The 21,558-nt window shown below is 61.4% G+C and overlaps 1 protein-coding gene across 2 annotated transcripts in view; it reads left to right on the top strand.

Moving 5' to 3' along the window:
* The first annotated feature begins 387 nt into the window (after nt 1–387).
* LOC149743769 (myelin transcription factor 1-like) overlaps nt 388–21,558 on the top strand; it is a 35,225-nt gene continuing 14,054 nt past the window's right edge. The window contains exons 1-11 of one of the 2 annotated variants that reach the window (XM_089906164.1): nt 388–720; nt 1,734–1,764; nt 7,041–7,103; nt 7,837–8,084; nt 9,569–10,333; nt 11,430–11,564; nt 12,036–12,126; nt 13,190–13,303; nt 16,436–16,650; nt 18,048–18,172; nt 18,706–18,963. In XM_089906164.1, the coding sequence (XP_089762290.1) occupies nt 666–720; nt 1,734–1,764; nt 7,041–7,103; nt 7,837–8,084; nt 9,569–10,333; nt 11,430–11,564; nt 12,036–12,126; nt 13,190–13,303; nt 16,436–16,650; nt 18,048–18,172; nt 18,706–18,963 (2,100 nt within the window). In that variant the 5' untranslated portion in view covers nt 388–665. Of the gene's footprint in view, nt 721–1,733; nt 1,765–7,040; nt 7,104–7,836; nt 8,085–9,568; nt 10,334–11,429; nt 11,565–12,035; nt 12,127–13,189; nt 13,304–16,435; nt 16,651–17,984; nt 18,173–18,705; nt 18,964–21,558 lie in introns of both variants that reach the window. The other variant, XM_089906163.1, reaches the window with a different exon arrangement.

Below are 21,558 nucleotides of genomic sequence, written 5' to 3'. Positions count from 1 at the left end.
GAAGGCCTCTTTTTACACTTTTAATTAGAAAAAGTTATTAGAAAAGTTTAAATGAGTGGATGACCTGTTCTGTGTTCCCCTGGGCAGCAGTGCCTGGAGGCCCCTGTGCTGCTGGAAGCACCCGCCCATCTCTTGTTGAGGATGATCGGGTCCCCAAGCTCAGGCTGCCCCATTGGCTCTCCGCGGGACAGCGCACGGGGGGCGGCAAAGCCCGCTCAGGTCCCAGGCACCTGTTTCTAACAAGACGACCCTCGAGTGCCGGGGTCACCAACTCCCAGGGGAAGCTGGGCTCTCAGCATGGCGGGGTCAGAGTCTGCGGTGGGTGGTGTCGCCAGGGGACCGTGTGTTACGACACCCGGACGTTAATGAAGGCTTGGTGGCTGCGGCTTCCTCCTCGGATGTGAGCCTGGGGGCGTCAGGAGGGCCCAGAGCAGGAGATGAGGGACACTGTGGGGCCAGCGGTCTCCGCCCCGAAGCGCCTCCGCCTCACCTGCTGCTCGCGGGTTCGCAGGCCGTTCCTGCCCTGCGAGCGGTTCCTTGTCTCCTGTGTCAGCTTCACAGGCCCCGGTGAAGCTTGAGACAGAAAATGCCTGGAGGTGACGCTGCAGACACAGGGGGTGGCTCTGCCGTCTTCCTGTTGACAGCGCAGTTGTTTTTACTTGCAGATGAGCTTAGAAAATGACGAGAAGAGAGCTCGTACGAGATCCAAGGCCCTCCGAGGTGAGTTCCCCCCTCCCCTCCCAGCAGGGTCTGGCCAGGGCCGTCCACAGCCTGCCTCTGGCCAAGAGTCCCAGGTCCTAAAGCTGTAAATGCCACCTCCCACAGCAGTTGTCCTTAGGAGGACAGAATCCCGCAGCAGTGCCTCGCCCCTGGGACGCTCCTCCCCTAAGCCGGGCACCTGGTGGCCTCAGGCTTCTTCAACCTCAGGGTGCATTTGAGGGCCACGGCCACTGGGGGGCTTTTGGCCTAGATGCACCTGCTGGGGAGGAGAGGAAGTGGCAGCCCCAGCGCTGCAGAGTGGGGAAAGCAAAACCTGGTTAGACCTGTTCTGTTTGGGAAGGAGAGGCCGCCAGCCTCGCATCACCAGCCTCTCTGCCTCCCAGATTAGTCTTGGCGCTGAGGGCACTGGGATGTTCCTGGGTTGAACTGGCACTGGGGTAGGGAGAGGGGCTGAGGCCCTGCTTGCTCTGCAGGGACCAAGTCCCGACACCGTGGCCAGCCTTGCCACCCCGACGCCACAGGGCACACACTGCTCCTGTGCGTGGGTGGCCCTCAAGGAGGGGCCAGACGCCCCGAGCTTCTCAAGTGTCTGCCAGTCAGACTAATGCAAGTTCTTGTCCCAGTGGCCCCATCACTGAGGGACCAGGTGCTTGGGCCACCTGTTCTCTTCTCTGGCCAGCTTTATCCTCTGGGTCCTCTTTCCAGCCAGAAGATGACTGCTCCCTGAGATTAGAGAAAGAGATGCTGTCCTAGGGAGCCTGTCTTAGCTGGGGCCTCTGTCCGACTCCGCAAAACCAGCAGCCACCGGTGGCGGCGGGGGGGGGTCTGACATGAGCACCGGCTTGGAGGAGGCAGCTCCCTCTGTGAGACCCTGGAGGACATTCTAGGAGGGAAAAGAGGGGTTTAGGACGGGGGTCGCCCCCGCCCTTCAGTCGCTTGTGCTGTGGAGACACACGTGCCTTTTCAGTTCTGCTTCCCACACAAGTTTCCCTGTTTCTCTTTCTCTCACTCAGCTCCCCCAGAGCCCACAGGTGCCGACCTCAGGTAAGAAAGGCTTCCTGCCCGCACCCAGCATGGTGCACGCCTGTGACCCCGTTCGTCGTAAATGTTGCACTGGGAGCTTGGAGTTGAGCAACCGCGCCCGGGCCCCTGCTTTCCCTAACGAGGCTCCTTTCTGCCTGGCCTGTGTGCATCCGTCTTCACCCTGCCTTGTCCTCTCCCGCCTTGTCCTGGCACCGCCATGCAGCCAGCCTTGCACAGTGGCACAGATGTGCTCACACCTTGTCACCCCTGGGACATGACTGTCACCATGGTCCTCAGCCGGCAGCAAGGTGCTGTCTTAGTGGCTCCTCGGCCAGAGATGAGGGGACAGGCTGTCCCACGCCCGAGTCTTCCACTGACTTGAGGGCAGCAGTGGCTTATGTATCGGCTGAGTTCTGTGACTTTCCAGATTCCGGGCCGGCCTCACAGGGACGGGCATCCCGAACAGGAGGGAGGACAGACACATGGCAATTTCCTGGGTTGAAGCAGGAGGGGCCAGGCTTCCTCCCCAGAGGTCGACTTGCCCTCGCCTGCTGGCTTCCGTCCTGGGCTTGGCTAAAGGCTTTGTGTGTGTGTGGAGGGGAGGGGCTGGGGGAAGGCCAGAGAGAAAGCCACCCCAATGCTTACGGGCTGGGCTGCCCCAGCATCGCCCCACGTGGCCTTCGGACTGCAGGTCCTGTGGGCCTGGGCTCTTCCTGGGGCGTCCAGGGCCGGCCCCGGGGGCCATCTTGCCCAGGCAGAGCTCCAGTGAATGGTGTCCCGTGAGTGGCAAGGAAAGCAGCCTCTCGCATCCCCCCTTTCCGGGCGAGGGGTAGTGCCAGTGCGTCTGGCTCAGAACACTGGAGACGGAAGGGAGGGCCCCCAGTGTGCCAGGTGGGCTCTGGGTGCCCCGTCTAATTTTTATAAGTTTCCTGTGAGATGGGGCCAGACTTGAACTGTGGCCAAGGTAACCTGCCTGAGGCTTGCTGGAGGGATGAAGGGGCTCCGAGCCCACCCTCCCGCCCCTGGGGCAGCTCTGGTGCTGAGTTCACCGTGGTCCTGCTCTGCCTGTGCTGCGGGGTTGGGGGTGGTGGCCACTCCCCCCGATGGACATTTCTGTGGGCTTCCAGGCTCGAGGATGGAGACAAACAGAGCTTTCTAGTTACTGAGGGTGGGTGCTGTTATTTCGTGCTCCCTGTGCCCCAGCCTGGAACAGCTCTCTCCACCTAATTGCATGGTTCCAGGGCATAAGCCACTTCTACATTCCTAGGGGTGAAGATTCTCACTAGACAGTGAACACGTCTGGGGCTGGGACCATCTTATTCTTCACCAACTAGTGGTTGAGTGGATGGCTTCTTTTGCCAGTCAGGAAAATGAGAGGACCCCAGAACATCCCAGCATCTCTCCAACCTTTGAGGCTGTAACCTGGAGGCGGGAGGGGAAGCACGCGGGAGCGGTGCTCAGAGCCCCGCGCATGCGGCGAGCCCTGCAGCGGCCGTACAGTGCAGTCCGATCTCAGGGATTCTCATGGAAGCACTGGCGGCTGCTGGTGTTTCCCCATTTGTGAAGTGGGGAAACTGAGGCTCGGAGGGTTAGAACTCACACAGCCGGAAGAGCTGAATCATACACCCTCCTGCTCAAAGGCCAGTCCTGGTCACAGGGCTGGAGGGCGAGGGGGGCACAGCAGACAAGCCAGGCCCCTGGAGTTGCATGGAGCACAGTGGTCAGCTCCCTGGAGGGTAGGGGCCTGCGGGTGGACCAGTGGAGGAGACCCCACGTGACGCTCAGAGGGGCCGCAGACCGCAGGGTGCAGAGCAGGTCTCCCGGGGGAGGTGCTGCTTCCCTTGGGCTATGTGACGTTCACCTGGGGACATCCTGGGGACAACGAGGGAGAGGAGGCTGGGCACAGGACTTGAGTTTTGGGAACAGATGAAGTAATGGAGGAGACTGGAAAGGCAAACCCAGAGGGCTAGGTTTCTCTTGAAACTTTGAAGCAAAAATGACCCAGAATAGATGTATTTTGAAATATTCTGAGAGCGGACTTGACCAGTGTAAGTAAGGGGATTGTGTGGGCATCTGGAATTTGTGCAGCATCATCGATCTCTTGGTCTCACCCTGTTTACATGGTAATAGTGAGGCCCGCATGCAATCTGATGGAGAAACTGGGGAGAGATGCATTGACGTGTTCTAGCAACCATGTCCTCAGCAATTCTTCCCGTTTCTGAGAATCGATGCTTAGAGGAAAATCCACATGGAACGTGCCACCCACGCCTGAGTTCACAACTGTTTGTTGGCCGCGAAACACCCGTGGGGCACGATCCCTGAGGCTCTGTGATTGTGCGCTCACCCCGCGGGAAGGGGCAGGTGCTGCAAGCCCGACTGCTGCCCCCAGCACGTGGGGGGCTGTGGTTGGTCCCGGCGGGGCCTTCGCAGTGGGCGCCAGCACAGGCAGAGCGACCCTGGAGCAGACGTGCCGCTGGGATGTCAAAGGAACCCCTTCGGAATCACTTGACGGGAGGACGGGTCACAGGGAAGCTGTACCCGCAGGGCTCACTCTGTGGACGAGGGACTTGCACCCTGTGGACCCAGAATCTGTGGCCCACCGCCCCCAGCGGCCCTTTCCCCATCTCAAGCAGAGACTCCGGGAGCCGCTTGCCGGCGAGTGGCGGTTGCTAGGAAACGAGCTGAGGAGCTGGTGGGCCTGGACCAAGCAGGGCTCTCAGCTGCCTCCTCCCACCCGGAGCCCCTTCAGCTCTTGCTCTGACTTGAAGCCGAGTCCCTGAGAGAAAACAAGCGGGTCTGGTGGCCTTTCCCTTTGCGCAGTGAAGAGCCAGCAGACTCCCCCTGCACCCCGCCCCCGGTCTCCATGGGGCCCATCTGCTGTCCACGCTGTGGGAGGTGGCTTATGCAGGGAAGGTGGGCGCTGCCCTCTCTGCGGAAGGGAGTGGGTGGACCCCTCTTGGAGCATCCTTGGGGTGTCTCCCAGTCCCGGGAAGGATGCCCGTCTGCCACGCCCGCGCCCCAGTCCGCAGCCTGCCTGTCCTCACCTGAGGGCCTCCTCTTGAGCCACTGGCCAGCTCCTGCCAAGGCGACAGAAGGGAGTGGGGAGCCCTCTACCTGCCCCCACGGGGCCGGAGGGAAGCCAGTCGCTTCCAGGGGCTCCCGCTGGGGCACGGCTCCTCCCGGCCTCCGCCATGGCCTGAGAGCTACTGTTTATGTCCAGATCCTCAGATCCCTCCGAGCCATCGCCAGGACCCCTCTCAGGCTGACGGCAGGCAGGCCCTCTGCCCACCTCCCTGTCTCTGCCACACTCAGGGCCATGCTGTGGAATCGGGGGAGGGCTTGGCCGGGTCTCCCTCTTCCTCCATGCTGGGGAGGGGCTCCAGAGGCCTGGAACCAGAGCTGGTGCCTCACCCTGCCCTCCGGGCCCGAGCACACAGAGGGCATCCTACCAGCACTGGGGGTGCCCATAGGGTGACCTGCTGGCACTGAGCCCGTGGGGCTCGCTTTCAACGGGTACTCTCTGTGCTGGCACGTGGGGAGAAGGGGGTCTCCAGATTCCTCTCCCAGAGGGGCCCTTGGCAGCTCTGCACATGCGGCGCATGCCTGGCCCACTGCCCTTGGAGGGGCCGGCCCTCAGGGCTGGAGGCCAGGTGCTTCTGAACTGGTGGGCGGAGGTGTGCTCGGAGCAGGTGACGTGTTTGGGGGCAGTGCCAGTGCTACAGCAGCTGGCACCTAATTGCCTGACTGACTCAGTGATTAATCGACTAATTGGGACCTCAGCTTCAAATCCCCAATAACAAGGAGCTTTTGTGAAGAGTCTCAAAGCTAGTTCTTGAGAAAGTGACAGCAAGTGTGGGGCATAGATTTCAGAGTGAGAGGCCTCGGGCAGCAGCAAGTCCTGTCTGTCTGGAAAGGAAACCCACACAAAGTTCGCATGTTTCCCCCCCCATCCTCCCCCTTCCTCTCCCTCTCTCCTTTCCTCTCTTCTTTTAAACACCAGGAGACGAGCCACGGTGGCCTCATCATGGGGGGCTGCAGGGTGCGTCCCCCTCAGAGACCCCGGCTCCCGCAAGGGCCACCGTTGCGCTGGGGGGCGCGACCCTGCCTCCACGGACTGTTCTGTTTCTTGCTGATCCGTCAGCGAGTGTGGCCTGCCGGCCGGCGGGACCCCACAGTCCTCTGTAGTCAGGTCCGTGATCAATCAGATTAGACACATCAGTGTGTCTGGACAGAGGTCCAGAGTGGTGCCCCTTTGTGAGCCTCAGGAGCTCACTGGCGTCGGTGGGTCCGCACAGCCTTCCTTCCCAGGCTCTGGGAGAGCCTGCTCGGAGGTGGGGGGCTCAGACCCTGTGACGACAAGGTTGTCCCTTCTTGGATGGGGGCACCTTGCGGTGATACCTCCCGGGAGGAGCTCGGGCTCCCCCTGTTCCCACCACGGGTTCTCCGTCTCAGAAGCCCACAGGACCCTGACCTCAAGCCCCACACAGGCCCCTTGCTGCCCTGGGGAGCTGACTGCTGGGGAAGTGGGTTGGGTGGTCTGTGGCTGTGACTGGAAGTTTCCAGAGCTTCCCACCATCTGGTTCTGTGGGGAGGTAGATGATGGTGAAGGGAGAGGGACCCCTGGAACTGTAAGGGGCCAGGCTTCGCCCCACCGAGGTCTCACGCAGCTCCTGGGTCATCGGCCCTCCTGGCTTCACCTCCCTTCATGGGAAGCTGGGATCACACCAGGCCGCAAGTTCTGGAGTGGGGTCTTTGCTGCCACCTGCAGCCGGGGTCCTGTGGCTTGGGTCAAAGCTGCACCTTTGCAGAGTTGTTCCTGCCGGGGGGGTTCGGCTGTGTGCCAGCGAGGGGCACGCCTGGCAAGGCCTCGCAGCATCTTGAAGGCCCTGGAGGATCCCCGTGTTTGTGCTTTGCCCTTGGGCCAGCTTCAGGTGCTGGCTCTGGGGGCACCCTGGAGCTTCCTTGTTCCCAGCCCCCTGGAAGCCTGGTGGTGGTTTGCCTGCAGTGGGAAAGACTCACTGTGGAAAAAGGAAGTCGTCCAGCCTTGATTTCATACACACAGATCTTTAATTAAACACTCTTATAAAGTTGTAATGAGCCATTCATTTACATAAATGGGGGTGAGTTATTTCATTAATTTTTTGCAAACTGCAAGCAGCCATTCTGAGATGAACTGTTTGGAGACAATCTTCTGCTTCCCCGGGTGAGGGTCTGGGGTGGGCCCCGAGATTCGGACCCTCTCCCCATGCCCCACGGGGCCCGCCCCCAGGTGACCACCCCTGCTTGTCTCCCCCCAGCTGTCCCACTCCCGGATGCACGGGCTCGGGACATATCCGGGGCAAGTACTCCAGGCACCGAAGGTAAGGAGGCTGGAGGGCCCTCAACAGGGTTCCTGGGAAAGAGGTTGGGCTGCTCTGCTGCTCTGGGACCCTTTGTGGGTCTAGAACCTTCCACCCCTGCTCTTGGCTGCTGAGCTGCGGTGGCCTCCCACGTGACCCTCTTACTGGGAGGCTGAGCGCGGCTGTGGCGTGCCTTTCCGTTGTCTCCCCTTTGGGGCTGCTGTGAGACCGGAGGAGTCTGTGCGGGAGAGCCCAGAGCAGAGCCGGCACACGCTGGGTGGCTCTTCTCACTGCTGTCATCCCGGGGGTCTGCTGGGCCTCAGGGGCCCCCGACTGCGGTGCCAGGCTCAGGAGGTGGGTGAGGGTGTGAAGGGTCTGGAGGTGAAGGAGGAAGGGCCTGGGCACTCCCGACGACCTGCCTGGGGGGCGGTGGGCACGGAGCAGAGCAGCCTGGGCCGGCCCCCACCCCCGGCCATCCCAGGGGGGATGACTGTGGCGTGGACAGGGCCGTTGAGGTTAGGCCTTCCCAGAGAAGCAGGAAGTGAAATTTAAAGCACAATCAGGGCCTTTTTAATGCGGACAATTACTGTAAAATTTTGAACACATCAACCTGCCAGTCTTGAGTTTGGGGCTTTGGTGGAGGGGTGGTGATGAGATGCAAAGAGAAATTTTCAGGACAGGGATAGCGCTGCAGAGGGTGAAGGCCGGGGGCCCGGGAGGTGCTGACAGGGTGGCCCGGCCTCCTCCCTCCCAGTTTACTGAGCTGCCCTCTGGCCAAGAAGAGGAAGCTGGGGGGCGCCGAGGCCGAGCACCTGGGGTCCAAGCGGAAGGCACACCCCCTGAAGCTGGCTCTGGACGAGGGCTACGGCGTGGACAGCGACAGCAGCGAGGATGCCGAGGTGAAGGGCGCCTCTGTTTCTGATGAATCGGAAGGAACTGCGGAGGAGGACGAGGCTGAGGCGTCAGGACAGGAGGAGATTCATCGCCCCGAGCCAGCTGAAGGTGCTTTGTTGCTCTTTCTCCCCTGAATAAAGGCGCTTAGTGTGGGCCCGGAGAATCGCAGCCTGTGAGCAGGCGGGGCTCCCGCGAGCGAGGAAGCCCTGCTGAGAACAAGCGCCTCTTGTCTGACGTTTGCAAGGCTTCCTGGGGAGGGGCTGGCGCTTGGGGCTCGGGGGGGGGGGGCCCAGAGGCTCATCTGTATGTGAGCATTGTGGACCTGGATGTGTGTCTGTGTGTGTGAGAGACGGTCGGACAGATGGATGTGGCTGTGCGTCTGTGTGGCGGGGTCTCAGATAGACCCGCCCCACTTGGCCTCAGGAGAGCCACCTGCAGGAGGGGCAAGGGGTCTGCTTGGCATCAGGGGAGATGGTGCGGATGTTCAGGGAAGATGGGCAGGGCAGGGGGAACTGAGGGGGTCTCCCTGCTGGCACCTTCTTTCCTGCGGGGCCCCCAGCCCTTGGCAAACACTAGTGCGAAGGTGGGACACGTCCATGTCCCGAGACCCTGGCTGACTGTAGGGTCCTGGGGATGTGGCTGAGGCCTGAGGCCCCAACCCCGCAACACCTCCAAGCTTCTGGTGCTCTCGCCTCTCAGGGCCTGAGGTGGATTTTTATTCATTTTGCAGCCACTCCAGGGAGGGTCCTCATACCCGCCTCCCTCCTGACGACCCGGCTCTGCCTGAGAGGGTGCAGGGCCAGGGGACTCTCGCTTGCTGGGTTTCTTATAAAGGAGGGAGTTTGGCGCTCAGGCATCGGCCCTGGCTTGGCCCCTCCTACAGTGGGAGGATGTGGGCTGGCTGCTGCGCCCTGGGGGGTGGTCCTTGTCGTTGATCCCAGGGGGCCTGGGTGTGGTGAGCACCCACTGCGTCTTAGCCATGGCAATTAAAAGCCTTAAACTTTAAAACCAGCTTTTGCTGTTTATCTGTTATGAAACAATTTTAAAAAATCTGATCCATTCTTTTTTTTTTTTTTTGCCGTACGTGGGCCTCTCACTGTTGAGACCCCTCCCGTTGCGGAGCACAGGCTCCGGACGCGCAGGCTCAGCGGCCATGGCTCACGGGCCCAGCCGCTCCGCGGCATGTGGGATCTTCCCGGACCGGGGCACGAACCCGCGTCCCCTGCATCGGCAGGCAGACTCTCAACCACTGCGCCACCAGGGAAGCCCTGATCCATTCTTTAAGCTCCATTTTATGAAATGTAGATTCGCCTGATTTAAGAAAGTACACATAACAGGGAGGACCGTTAATCAAAAGTATCAGAGTAATTCTCAGCTTCAAAATACAGCGGTGGTTTCTCCCTCCACCTCCCAACATAAGTTTACTGTGACCTCCAGATCTGGGCAGAGGGGCTGACAAAAACGGCCACCCCGAGCCCATTTCTGGGGGTTTGGTGTCCCCCAGCGGCAGTGGGGCAGGCTGGAGGAGCCCCGCCTGGAGACCTGTCCTCTATTCCCCGTGTGCCTCCCACGCAGTTTCTGATTTTGTGCAGGAAGGAGCACCATCAAGGCTCGTTTCGGATCCAATCCCATCAGCAGCCTCACGGGCTCCTCCAAGGGCAGCTACAGCAGCTATCAGGAGATCATCGCAACTTCTCTCCTAAATTTGGGCCAAATCGCCGAAGAGACACTGGTCGGGGAAGACTCGGGCCAGGGGGCCAAGCGGGGCGCCGGCATCGTGCGCCTGGTGCGGGAGGAGGCTGAGGAAGGAGCCACCAGCGACGAGGGGGAGAAGGATGTCTTCATCCAGCCGGAGGACGCAGAGGAAGCGATCGAAGTCACCAGTGAGCGCTCCCAGGAGCTGCGTCCCCAGTCCCTGGAGGGTGTGGCCAGCGAGGAGTCCAGCAAGCAGAGGGTGGTCCTGGGCACTGAGCGGGGGGAGGCCCCGCCTGATGCGATCTGCCAGGAGCAGGCCCCCCCCGCCCCCCGCCCAGAGGCCTCTGAGCCCCGGCGCCCGGCGCCGCCCAGCCCCAGGCCCGCGTACTCCGTCCTCGTGGAAGTGCGCTCTGACGACAACGGGAAGGATGAGGACTCGAGGTCCCAGAAGTCCACAGTCACGGATGAGTCGGAGATGTACGACATGATGACCCGTGGGAACCTGGGCCTCCTGGAGCAGGCCATCGCCCTGAAGGCTGAGCAGGTGCGGGCCGTCCGCGAGCCGGGATGCCCACCCGCCGAGCAAGGCCCGCTGGGCCCGGGCGAGCCGGGGAAGGCGGCGAGGCCCCTGGATGCCGCCCGGAAGAGCTACTGCAGCAAAGGTAGGCTGGGCACCTGGCTCTGCCCCGCCCCCTCCCAGGGGTGCGCAGTCCCGGACCCACGGGCGAGTCCCGAGGTCTTTACGGGCTGGGGGGCATGGGCGGGGGGAGGTGGTGTGAGCCAGACAGAAGCCGCCTGTGGTCGGTGAGGCAGGTGGCCAGGCTGGGAGCACTGAGCAGTGCAGAGCAGGCCCAAGCCATGGAGGACAGTGGGACTGGTTCTCAGGGACCGACTGACGCTGAGGTGCAGACGCCCTGGACAGAGAGGCCGGCGACAGCGAGCGCAGGAAGGCAGTGCCCGGGAGAGGCTTGTGAACCCCTTAGGGTGCCCCTGCCTGCCCGGTGGTCTGAGGACAACTTCCTCCCATTTAAACCACACACACAGAGCCCGCCAGGGTCCTGCCCTCCCTGGGGTGGGCTTTCTGAGGATGTCTGTCACTTCTGCATTGTGGCTTCCCTACCAAAGGGGACGGATGGCTCCGCTGGAAGTTTCCCTGGGACACTGGCTATGCTCTGGGGACCGTGTGTGTCCTGAGAGGCATTCCCTTCTGCCCCACACTGAAAGTGACCTCTCTGGGCCTGCAGAGGCTCTACGAGGTCAGTAACTGAGATTTGGGGTCAAATTTCTGCCCAGGCCTTTATTAGCTGCTTTGGGTAAGTGACTCAGCCCCTCGGACTCCGTTACTGTCAAATACAAAGGACGTGTCCTGGCAGAGACCTTGTCACACGGCTTTACCTCTCTGTGCAGAGGCCTGGCTCCCAGCCCGAAGCCAGTGGCCCTCGCATGACATTAGCAGGACAGGGCAGAAGGTGTCAGCCGCCATCCGGGGGGGTCCCCCCTAAAGCCCTGCGGGTCCTGCTGTTTGTGGCTTGCCGCAATCTGTGGGGAGCTTTTCCACGCGGACGGCCAGTGTGGACGGTCTCTGCAGGGTCCCCGTGCTGTCCAGCCACGGTCCCTTTTGGGCTCTTGGGCAGTCTGGTCACTCTCCTCTCTGGACAGCCAGAGTGAAGGACGGTGAGCTGCCCTTCCGCCTCCCTGCTCACCACCTCCCGCCCAGCTTCCCGGCTGCCCTCTGACGGATAGGCCTTGTGTGTTTAGATCCCTCAAGAGCTGAGAAGCGTGAGATCAAGTGTCCGACACCAGGCTGCGACGGCACCGGCCACGTCACTGGGCTGTACCCGCACCACCGCAGCCTGTCCGGCTGCCCCCACAAGGACAGGATCCCCCCGGAGAGTGAGTAGCTCTGCACGGCTCAGGCCGCCTCTGGTGTTTGGATGGTGTCCACATAGAGGAGTGGCCACCCAGGACCCTGTCCCTCTGGACTGGCACGTCCAGAAGCCCAAACTTGGGCCCTACAAGCGTGGCGACTTGGAGCACGCCCAGTTATTCACCTTGAAACGGCAGCCTGGATCAGGGCCCCTGGAAACCGGCCACAGACACGGGCACACAGGAGGGGAGGCTGGGCCCTGGAGCTGGGGAGGGGCTGCTGTCTGTGTTCTGAGGGCTCAGGAGAAAAGCTGTCCTTGCTTCTAGGCGAGGGGCAGCAATCGTGACCATTAAGTTTGTAAGGTTTCTGCCTCAGGGAGGCCAGGGTCGCGGTGAGAGGGGGCAGGCGTGGCCTGACTGAGCGGGGCCTGGGGCTCCTGCGCCCTCCGCGGCTGGTGGTGCTCACCGGCTCCCCCCCCCCGCCACGTTGTCTTGCAGTATTGGCCATGCATGAGAACGTGCTCAAGTGCCCCACTCCTGGCTGCACAGGCCAGGGCCACGTGAATAGCAACCGTAACACGCACAGAAGGTACGGGGCTGGGCTGGGCTGGGCTGGGAATGGTGAGGGCCATGGAGGGGGCTGCCTGCAGTGCATGCCCCAGCCTGGGACACGGTCTCCCTGTGTGCTGCCCTTTGGGGTGAGTGCACGGTCAGGGCAGACCTTTGGCGGGAGCAGAGCAGCACCTGGAGGGGTGGTCACCTGTGTCACTGTGAGTGGGGGTCCCGAGAGACCAGAGGGCGGCTGGAGGAATGGACGCACGCAGCGCAGGGAGGCCTGCAGCCTGTGGGGAGAGCCAGGTAGAGACCCTGTCCTGCTGAGATTCGGGAAACCTCTGGACACTAGCTTTTGCTCAAGGCAGAACCTCAGCAGCCGGGGCCGAGCCTGGCTGTTCTGTAGGGGTGCTGAGAGCCTGGTGCTTGAGTTGTCTGCCGTCTTCTGGTGAGAGGTCGGCCCCGCCCTCGCCCCGAGCCATGGGTAGCTGCAGCCGTGGCGGGGCGTGAAGTGGCTCCGGCAAGTGACACTCAGCTGGAACGACTAGCCAGAGTTTTTGAGGTCCAATCACTGAGAAGAGGCTAAATTCCCCAACACTGCTGGGATGATGTCACCTCTCCTGGCTGATCGCAGTTTCTCAGTTCTGACAGTGGAAGCTGCACCTGTGGCGTCTCGGATTGGGTGCTTTCCTGGGCAGGACCTGTGCCCTCCTCGTGCGACCCTGGTAGACCATGTCCTCCAGGGTCAGCACCCAGCCCGTGGCCCGTGGGCTGATAGACTGTGAGCAGCTCTGGTTGGTGGTGAGGGGAGAGGAGGGAGGTGAGAGGCGGCCCGAGCCCCGCACCCACCCAGAGGAGGTGCCTTTCCTCAGAGCCTTGAAGAACTTTCGGGTGCGTTTTGTCTCTGTGTCATTGGCTTAGAATTTCCAAAAACAGAAGCTGGCTGAGCAGCAGGTGCTTTGAAGGCTTGAGGACAGACCTGGGGAAAGGCCCCTCTATAGGCAAGGCAGCCTTCCCTGAGCTCCTGCTGGCGCCTGGCTCCCGGCTCAGATGGGTGGGGCCTGGAGGAGGGCTCAGCTGTCCTCCTGTCCTTTCTCTAGTTTGTCTGGGTGTCCCATTGCTGCTGCCGAAAAATTAGCCAAATCTCATGAGAAGCAACAGCCACCGACGGGAGACCCTTCCAAGAATAGCTCCAGTTCGGATCGGATCCTCAGGTGAGTGAAATGAGTCACAGACCGGGAGGCGTGTTTTCGACCCCGGGTCCATATGCCTGACGTGCAGTGAGGCCAAGCTCAGAGTCTGGAGCGGAGAAGGTTTGTTACAAGAGCCGAGCCAGGAGGACGGGCGGCTCGTGCTCCGAAGACTCGACTCCCCGGTGGCTTTCAGGCAGGGTCTTTACAGCCAGTGTGAGGGGAGAGGGTCCAGGATGGGTGATCAGCTCGTGGACCTTCTTCTGATCAGCTGATGGTGAGGGAATCTCAGCCTTACGGTTCCAAGCAGTCTGGGGTCCACGTGCTTGCGGTCACCATGTCATCACCATCCTCCACCGGGTGGGGTCTTAGTTTCTGCAGAGTGACTCAGAGATACGTGTCAGATTGTTCCCTCTGTCTCTTCAGGAGGAACTAGGAGCCCTGTGACTCTGTTGTCCTATTAACTGACTGAACCTGCTCTTTGGAACTGGGTGGGAAGGCCTAGGGGGCTTCAAGACTGTTTTTTTTTTTTTTTCCTACAAACGAGAATCAGGGATGCGCAGGGGCTTTTTTACCCGGGAAGGCCCTGCAGGGTCCTGCTAGGCTTCATGGGCTGCCTCCGCAAGTGCCCAGGGGGCTTCTCGCCTCTCTGCCGCTGTGTGTGCGTGTCCATGCTCGTGTGTATGTGCACGTGTGTGCTGGTGTCTCCCAGGGGGGACTTGGAGGGTGGTTTCATGGGCCCCGGCACCCGCACGGCTGCCCCTGCCTCGCTGTCCCCGAGGGTGTCTGATGTCACCGCCTGGGATTGTTCAGGGATTTGTTTGTGGAGTCGCTGGTCCTGTTTGGAGAGAGTGGGTTGCACCAGCCCAGGACCCCTGCTGTCTAGGGAGCCCTGGGAGCTGCTCACCCCAGGACGGACCGTGAGCTGGGGAGTGGAGTGGGTGCCAGCGGCACCCTCCGGAGTGCCACTCCCCGTGACCCTTGAGGTGCCGTGTGTTTAGGTGCATATGCACATGTGTGAGTGTGTGTGCACCCGTGTGTGCGTGCAGACACGGCTCATCAATGAGGGGGCTTCTGAAGGACCCTTCAGAGCGAGTCTGCTTGGTGTGGCCTCACCCGCAGGCCCCTGTAGGTGCCACAAACAAGGCCAGAGGCTGAGGAGCTATCCCAAGGCCACACGCTCCCCAGCAGCCTGCCTTCAGAATCTCCTCCCAGTGGGACCGGTTCTCTGGTGCCCACCGTGCTGGGGGACTCTCCCTCACCCCCGTGTCCTTGCTCAGCGGACTCCCTGCTCCCTCATCTCTGAGGAGCTAGAACTGACAGGTTGTCCCGTCTAGACTCTCTGTTCCACGTCTGTCTCCCAAAGGAGAGTGTGGGAGACCAGGGCCACCGTCCCCTGCACAGGCCCGGCGTCCGGCAGTCACGAGCATGGGCGATGGCACAGACCATGGCCTGGAGGTGGGCGGGCCACCTCCATCACCCAGCTGTCCCTTCCCTGGCATGTGCCGGGCAGAGCCACTGCCTGAGCAGCGTGGCCTCCCACCTTGGCCTCAGGGTCACGTGCAAGTGGTCTCCGGGCTGGGCCTCGCCCTCCCGCACTGGGGCGCCCTGCACTCCAGTTGGCTTCTTTCAAGCGGGTGGCGCTCACGGTGGTGGAAACTGCTTCTTTCCTCCATCTTATTCCTGTTCCTCTGGCTTCTTGTCGGGTTTCTTGCCTTGATCCAAGTCACTGACAAAATGTCAAACTACCAGGCAGGTGAGGCTTGGCGAGGCCAGGGTGGGGGCCAAACAGCTGCCAAATGTGGGAGTTGTGCCCCGGGAACGTGACTCCGTTTGTTTGCCGGTAAAAGTGGGACGACAGCGTTATCGACTTCAGAAGTTCCTCATGAGGCTGGATGAGGCAGGGCCGTTTTGTTTCCGGGCCCTCGGTGAGGAGGCCAGATGGTGGCAGCTGTGGCCGCGGTGCAGAGCTTTCCATCCAGGCTCCACGTGCTCCGTGGAGGGGCCAGTACCCCAGGGTGTGGGGCGAATCTCTGCAAAGCTCTGTGGGCATCACGGACACTGAGTCTGCTGCTGGCGGAAGCCCCGGCTGAGGAAGCCACCAAAACGTGGCACAGACATTAAGTTTAGGACTTGTCTCCCCCCGGGGGTGCCTGAGCACTCATCAGCCACTTCTCCGATGCCACTGGCTGGTTCAGAGGGCCCCCCGCCCTTTCTGGGGAAGGAGAGCCGTCGGTTTCCCAAGGCCCTGCAGAGCCAGCCTATCGTGGTTGCAGGGTCTTCCTGGCACCCGGCTCATATTTTCGGGTCACACCTAAGTTCTCGTAGTGCCTGGCGCCCTGGGGGCCTCACCACTGGCTCCTTCTTAATTCCGCCCACCACCTTCTCCAGACTGAAGTCACTGCATGGCTCTCCCAGGCCTCCTCCGCTCTTCTCTCAGCTGACTGGTACACAAGCCCCTCCGCAGACGGGTACAGACCTTGTGGCCTTTCTGTGCCGGCCTGGTCTTCCTCCCGCCGTGGCTCCAGTGCTGTCAGGGCTGGTGTGTTCGCACCATCTCTCGTGCATTTAAAAATCTGAGCTCTTTCAGAGCTTCAGTAACGGTGGCTGAATGCTTGCAGCGTCCTTTCATGCGTGTCTTTAACCCTTGCAGCAGCCCCTCCAGGGGCATCTCAGGTGACTTTCAGCAGACGACCTGGAGGGCTAAGGGCTGAGTCGGCCGCCCTGAGGCTGATTCTCAGAACCTCCTTCATGTTCCCTCCAGGCACCCCAGCTCCCTCCCCTCTGGGGAACTGTAAGTTATTCCACCACCAGAATTCTGCCTCGGCTGCCTGCCGCCCTAAGGATGCTCCTCTAGGGCTCCCTGCAAAGGGCTCAGAAACCTGCTCTCCTCATTCCCTCTGTTGACGCGGTCCGCAAGGGGACACGCACTGTTTCTTCAAGGCTCCTAGTGCTTCGTCCCTGTGGCAATTCTTCCTGCACATCAGCCCCTAGGCACCCTGTAGTGGTGGATGTGAGGGAGGGCCTGCCTGGGTCTCTGTCCGCGCCGGGGTCTGAGGGATGGCTGGGCCAGGCCATGGCACGGGGCATTGGGATGAACAGCACAGAGTCCTTGCGTCCTGTCTTCATGATTCTCATCTCCGTCTCACACCCCAGGCCCATGTGCTTTGTGAAGCAGCTTGAGGTCCCTCCGTATGGAAGCTACCGGCCCAGCGTGGCCTCCACCACACCCAGGGCCAACCTGGCCAAGGAGCTGGAGAAGTTCTCCAAGGTCACCTTTGACTACGCAAGTTTTGACGCTCAGGTTTTTGGCAAGCGCATGCTTGCCCCAAAGATTCAGACCAGCGAAACCTCACCGAAAGCCTTTAAATGTAAGTTGGGGAAAGCTGCTCCCGGAGGTGTAGCGTCTGAGGGGCAGTGGAGGGGGAGCCCTCAGCAGCAGCGTGTCGGTCCTCTCCACGCTGGGGCCCAAAACGCCCCAATCCCCCGTGGCGGATTTCTCAGAGTCCGTGTCTCACCCACGTTGCTGCCCACACACTCACCATCAAACTGGATGTGTCTCCTCACCACACGTGAAACAAACCCAAGTCCATTATGCCGTGCGTGTCCACAGACTTAACGACGTCGCTGCCGTGGTTCACCCTACGAGCGTGCCCTCCCCTGGCTGTCCGTTCCCAGCCAGTTTATCCCAGCTCAAGGGCTGGGGGTCTGGGAGGGTCAGACAACCGCTGTGCTGAGCCTGGGTACCCGACAGATGCTTCCTGCGCGGGGACCATCTTGCTGGATACAATGTGCCATTTGTGACATTAGCAGCAAACTTTCCGGGTGCTCGTCGCACTAACAACATTCATTCCGCCAAACCTTCCGGAACAAGCCTTCCTGGCTTTTTTTTGGAGGGGGGAGGGCTCACTTATTGCGCTAATTTGTGAGTTGCAAGCCTGTTAGCCCTGGAAATACAAATAGCATGGAAAAGCGCCCCAGTGCACTTGAGATTGGAGCTGGCGGCCCCTGGTGGCTGTTGTCAGCCCCCAGAATTGGCAGTGATGAGTTTCCTACAGGTTAATGATACAATTACCACCTGGAGTGCGAGTGTCTCTCCGGCTTGTTAGGACTGGGGGCCTCATGCCTTCCCGCAAGGCACCCACTTACGCTGGGGCGCTGGAAATCTGCTGGCGATATCCTGATTACTCAGAAATCATACCTGAGGGTGACCTTATGGTTATAGCACAGTTACTAGAAAAGATAACGTTTGATGCCTTCCTGTGTCGTGTTTATTTGAACACTAATGTCATTCACCAAAGCTGTGGCTCTTGGCGGAGGGGGGCGGGGGGCGACACCGAAATCAGCCTTTTGAGGCGTTGTGATAAACTTTTCCTACTTGAATGATATTCCAGACACTCCTCCTACTTGCAGACTTTAGTCTCTCAATGAGCATCACCGACAGACAACTTGTTTGTTTGAAATATCGGGGGCGCTCGAACGTCTTCGGAGGCTTTGCCCTTTCTGCCCAAGTTAGGTCAAGATAGAAACGGCCTTCTCAATGCCCGACAGGGGTGAGGCTGCGGTGGGGCCAGGCTCCCGGCCCTGGCTGTGCCCTGTGTGCTTGCTCCCAGCCCCCCCGAAGTACCCCACCCCCCACCCCATGTCTGTGTGGCCGCCTCCCGTTCAGGTTGTATATCAGCCTGCTCTTGTTCCCTTTTTGCAGCCAAACCTTTCCCAAAGGCCTCTCCCCCCAGGCCCAGCCCCTGCACTTCGTCCTCTTCTACAGGCTTCGACTACGCCCATGACGCGGAGGCCGCACACATGGCCGCCACGGCCATCCTGAACCTCTCCACGCGCTGCTGGGAGATGCCCGAGAACCTCAGCATGAAGCCGCAGGACCTGCCCAGCAAGGTTGGTGTGTCCCCCCCCCGCCAGGAGCCCCTGCTGACGCAGAGAAGGGGGTTGGGATTTGCAGTCAGGGGCACGTGCAGCCTGCACGAAGGGGGCTCAGCAAACCCAGGGTCTACTAGGTGATTACCACTCTTTCCTCTTCTCCCTCCTGACCGTTGACCCTGCTGGGCAGAGACATTGGATGGGTCCCCTCCGAACTCCGTGCGCTGTGCCTAAGGGGGCCCAAGTGGCTGTGCACACGTGTGTTCCCATATCTCGCCGAGTCTAAGGACCCTGCACGTGTTTTGGGGCCCACACGAGCTGCCGTGTCAAGGGTCTGGTTTTCCGGCGCTGGAAGCCTCAAGGCAGTGGGCAGAGCGTGGCCCACGTCAGCCTCAGGACGCTCTCTTCCCGCGTAGGCTCTTCTCTTCTTGTTTGGGTCTGCTCTCTTTGGAGGGAGACGCTGTCTGGGCTTCCGGTGAGCTGAGTAAGGGACCAGAGGCACGCGTGGGAAGGGGGTGGGGTCTGACGCAGGCGTTACCTTTGCAATGCAGGCCACGGACATTGCGGTGGATGAGAACGGAACCCTGGATTTGAGCATGCACAGACACCGCAGGCGGGAGAACGCTTTCCCCGGCGGCGGTGGCGGCCCCGGCGTGACCTCGCCTGATGCCTGCCAGGGCCAGAGCATCACGGCCCCCAGCAGCTCCGTGGCCTCGCCCCAGTCCAGCCACGCCTCCCGCCAGGACGAGTGGGACCGGCCCCTGGACTACACCAAGCCCAGCCGCCAGCGAGAGGAGGAACCTGAGGAGGTGGGTCCTGGGGTCCTGAGCTGGCAGAAGGTCGAGCAGGCGCTGGTGGTCAGTCTGCCTTACCCGAGGGCGGGTGTGAACGCACTTTCGCTCCAGGCAGAGCCTCCGTGCGTCCTGCCCCTTTCCACCCAGGGTCCTGCACCCTTTGGGCAGCTAAGCCCACCTTCTTGGAGGGATTTTCACCATTGGGCCAGTCTGTGGCCTTGTCCCCTCGGAGAGAGAGGTGGCCTTCTCACCTCTGCAGAATCAGTGTTCAGCACCAATGCGGTTCTCCGAGAGCACGGGGAGGAGAAGGGCTTTTGTTCAGACCCCACGGGGGATGATTCGGGAGTGGCTCCGAGTTCCTCGTTTCTGTGGGCCTCCCACCGACCTGCTGTGTCCAGATCAGGGACACCCTGAGCCCTGGCAGCAGCCTCTTCTCACTGTCACCAGGACACTTCAGGCGCCTGGCTCCCTGGACGGAGGCAGGAGAAAATTCCTGGACTCAGGAGCCCCTTGGGTGGCCAGTGGCCAGAGTCCCAGGACAGTACTGCCTGGTGAAGGGCCGCACACCAGGCCGCTGTGTTGGAGCTGTAGTCTGGGGGCAGTGGAACATTCCCTTCCCAGTTACTCCACCCAGCTGAGATGGGGGCTGATGCAGGGCTTCTCCCCAAGGAGAAGAGCCTCCCGAACAGCAGAGCCCTGCTCTGAGGGCTCAGACCAGGTGGCCTCTGCACAGTGTGGACAGGCCTGTGGGTGCCCCCCCAGCCCTGCCCTCCTTGCCAGCCCCCATGCCCAGGAGGGCAAGGGGGGCAAGCCCCTGTGCAGGAGTACGGGGTGGTGAGGGTTCCTCTGAGAGCCCAGCCCCTCCACAGTCCCACCCTCAGGGCCAGCTAGGGCCCCTCTCTCTGCAGGCTTCGCATGCAACCCCACTTTACAGAGGAGCCGACTGAGCCTCAGGTCTAGGTCTTCTGCCTCAGTCACATGGCTGCAACTCAATGTCTGGCCTCAGAAGAGGGACACCTCTTCAGAGGGAGCCCCCAGGGGAGGGAGGCTGGCTGAGGGTGCCCACCCGGGGCCGACAGGAGGGCTTCTCCCTGGCTGGTGGGCCCCGCCTTCCTGTTCCTGTTCTGGGCCACCAGCGTAGCGTCCCCACGTCTGCTGTCACCCTATTCAGTTCTGCCCCTCGGCCCCTCCTTCGGCTCCTTCCCTTTCCCTGCCCCTTTCTTTGACCCCCAGCTCAGGCTGGCCTCTCTGGCCACGCTGCCCCCCGCCCCCTCCACGTGCCCTCTGAGCATCCTCATCCCCTCCCAGGACTGTCATGTCCTCTGTGGATGACCCTGGTCTCAGAGGTCCTGTGGTCCCTGGCCACAGAGGCCTGCTGCTCTGCCCCATGGTCGACAGTCCACTCTCCAGCAGGAAGCCTCAGCTGACCCCCAGGACCTTCCTCTCCTCCCCTGTGCCCTGGGCACAGGTGCCCACGTCCTATTGGGTGACCCCCCAGAAACACCTCCTGCATCAGGCCTTCCCAGTCCCTCTACCATGGCCCTGGATTCCCTGCTCAGACTCTCCTTCTAGCTCTGTCTGAGGCTCCTTGACCATCCTGGGTAGGGCTACTGCCCCACTCTTAACCTTGCCTCACCCAACTCTGGCAGCAGCCCCACCTCAGGTCCCCCTAACACCCCAACACCCCTGGCCCCCGTGTCTAGGGGCCTCTGGGACGCTCCCTGCTCTGGAGCAGCCTCTACCCCTATGCTTCTGGGAGGCCCCCGTTTCTCCTGCAGACTGGGCTTGAGTTGAGGGGCTTCGTCCACCCAGCTGCGCCTTGTTCAGTAATAGTAACAGTGGCGACAGTGACCTCGGCACGACATGGTGCCGAGGACCCTTCCTCCTTCCATCCCCAGACGTCCTGGGAGGGGCAGCTATTCTTTCCAGTTGAAAAGTGTGGCGCCCAGGAGGTTGGACGGCATGCCTGGGACACACAGCAAGTACCAGTCCTGAGATCTGAATCGTGATCCACCACGGGGGTAGTGGTCTGCTGCAGACTGACCTGTAGGGCACTGGCCTTCCTGACTCTCGTGGACTCCTTCCCTGCGCTCGGACGCAGGGACTGTCCTTGTTCACCCCTGCATCCACAGCACCCTGCCCTTGGGTGGCGATTCAGCACTTGCAGGCCCCGCTTTTGAGGCCAAAGTGCTTATTCGGTGCCTGCTGCGGCCCGGTCGTCGTGCTGGCTGGGGTTCGGTAGGGCCAGATGGTCCCGAGGTCGCTGTGATTATTTTGTATCATACTCTGTGCATCGTGCCGTCTCATCCTCAAAGCATTTCAACAAACACTTCCTTAGTGCCACTGCCTACTGAGTGCGTTCCCAGCCCCAAAGGAGCCGCCCTCGGTGTACACTCTGGCGTGTAGATTGCAGCCCAGGGCGGGTAGTTGGAGGTGACCCACCTGCCTGAGTCCGCGGAGGGCATCAGAAGCTGCGGTGCCGGGCAGCGCCCGGGTCTCCTCGTTCCCGGGCAGCTCAGGAGCAGTGGCTGAGGTGAGGCAGCACCCCAGCCCCTCGGGGCGCCGTTTCCTGTGTCTTCCTCCTGCTTCCAGAAGACAGGAGACTCCGGA

The sequence above is a fragment of the Delphinapterus leucas genome, unplaced genomic scaffold (genome assembly GCF_059928025.1).
Source record: "Delphinapterus leucas isolate spDelLeu-1000000601 "Yukka" unplaced genomic scaffold, BTC_Dleu_Yukka2 spDelLeu_asBTCV2_sq82, whole genome shotgun sequence".
Classification (NCBI taxonomy): Eukaryota; Metazoa; Chordata; class Mammalia; order Artiodactyla; family Monodontidae; genus Delphinapterus; species Delphinapterus leucas.
The sequence above is the reverse complement of the archived record's forward strand: the minus strand, read 5'-3'. Positions and strand labels throughout refer to the sequence as shown.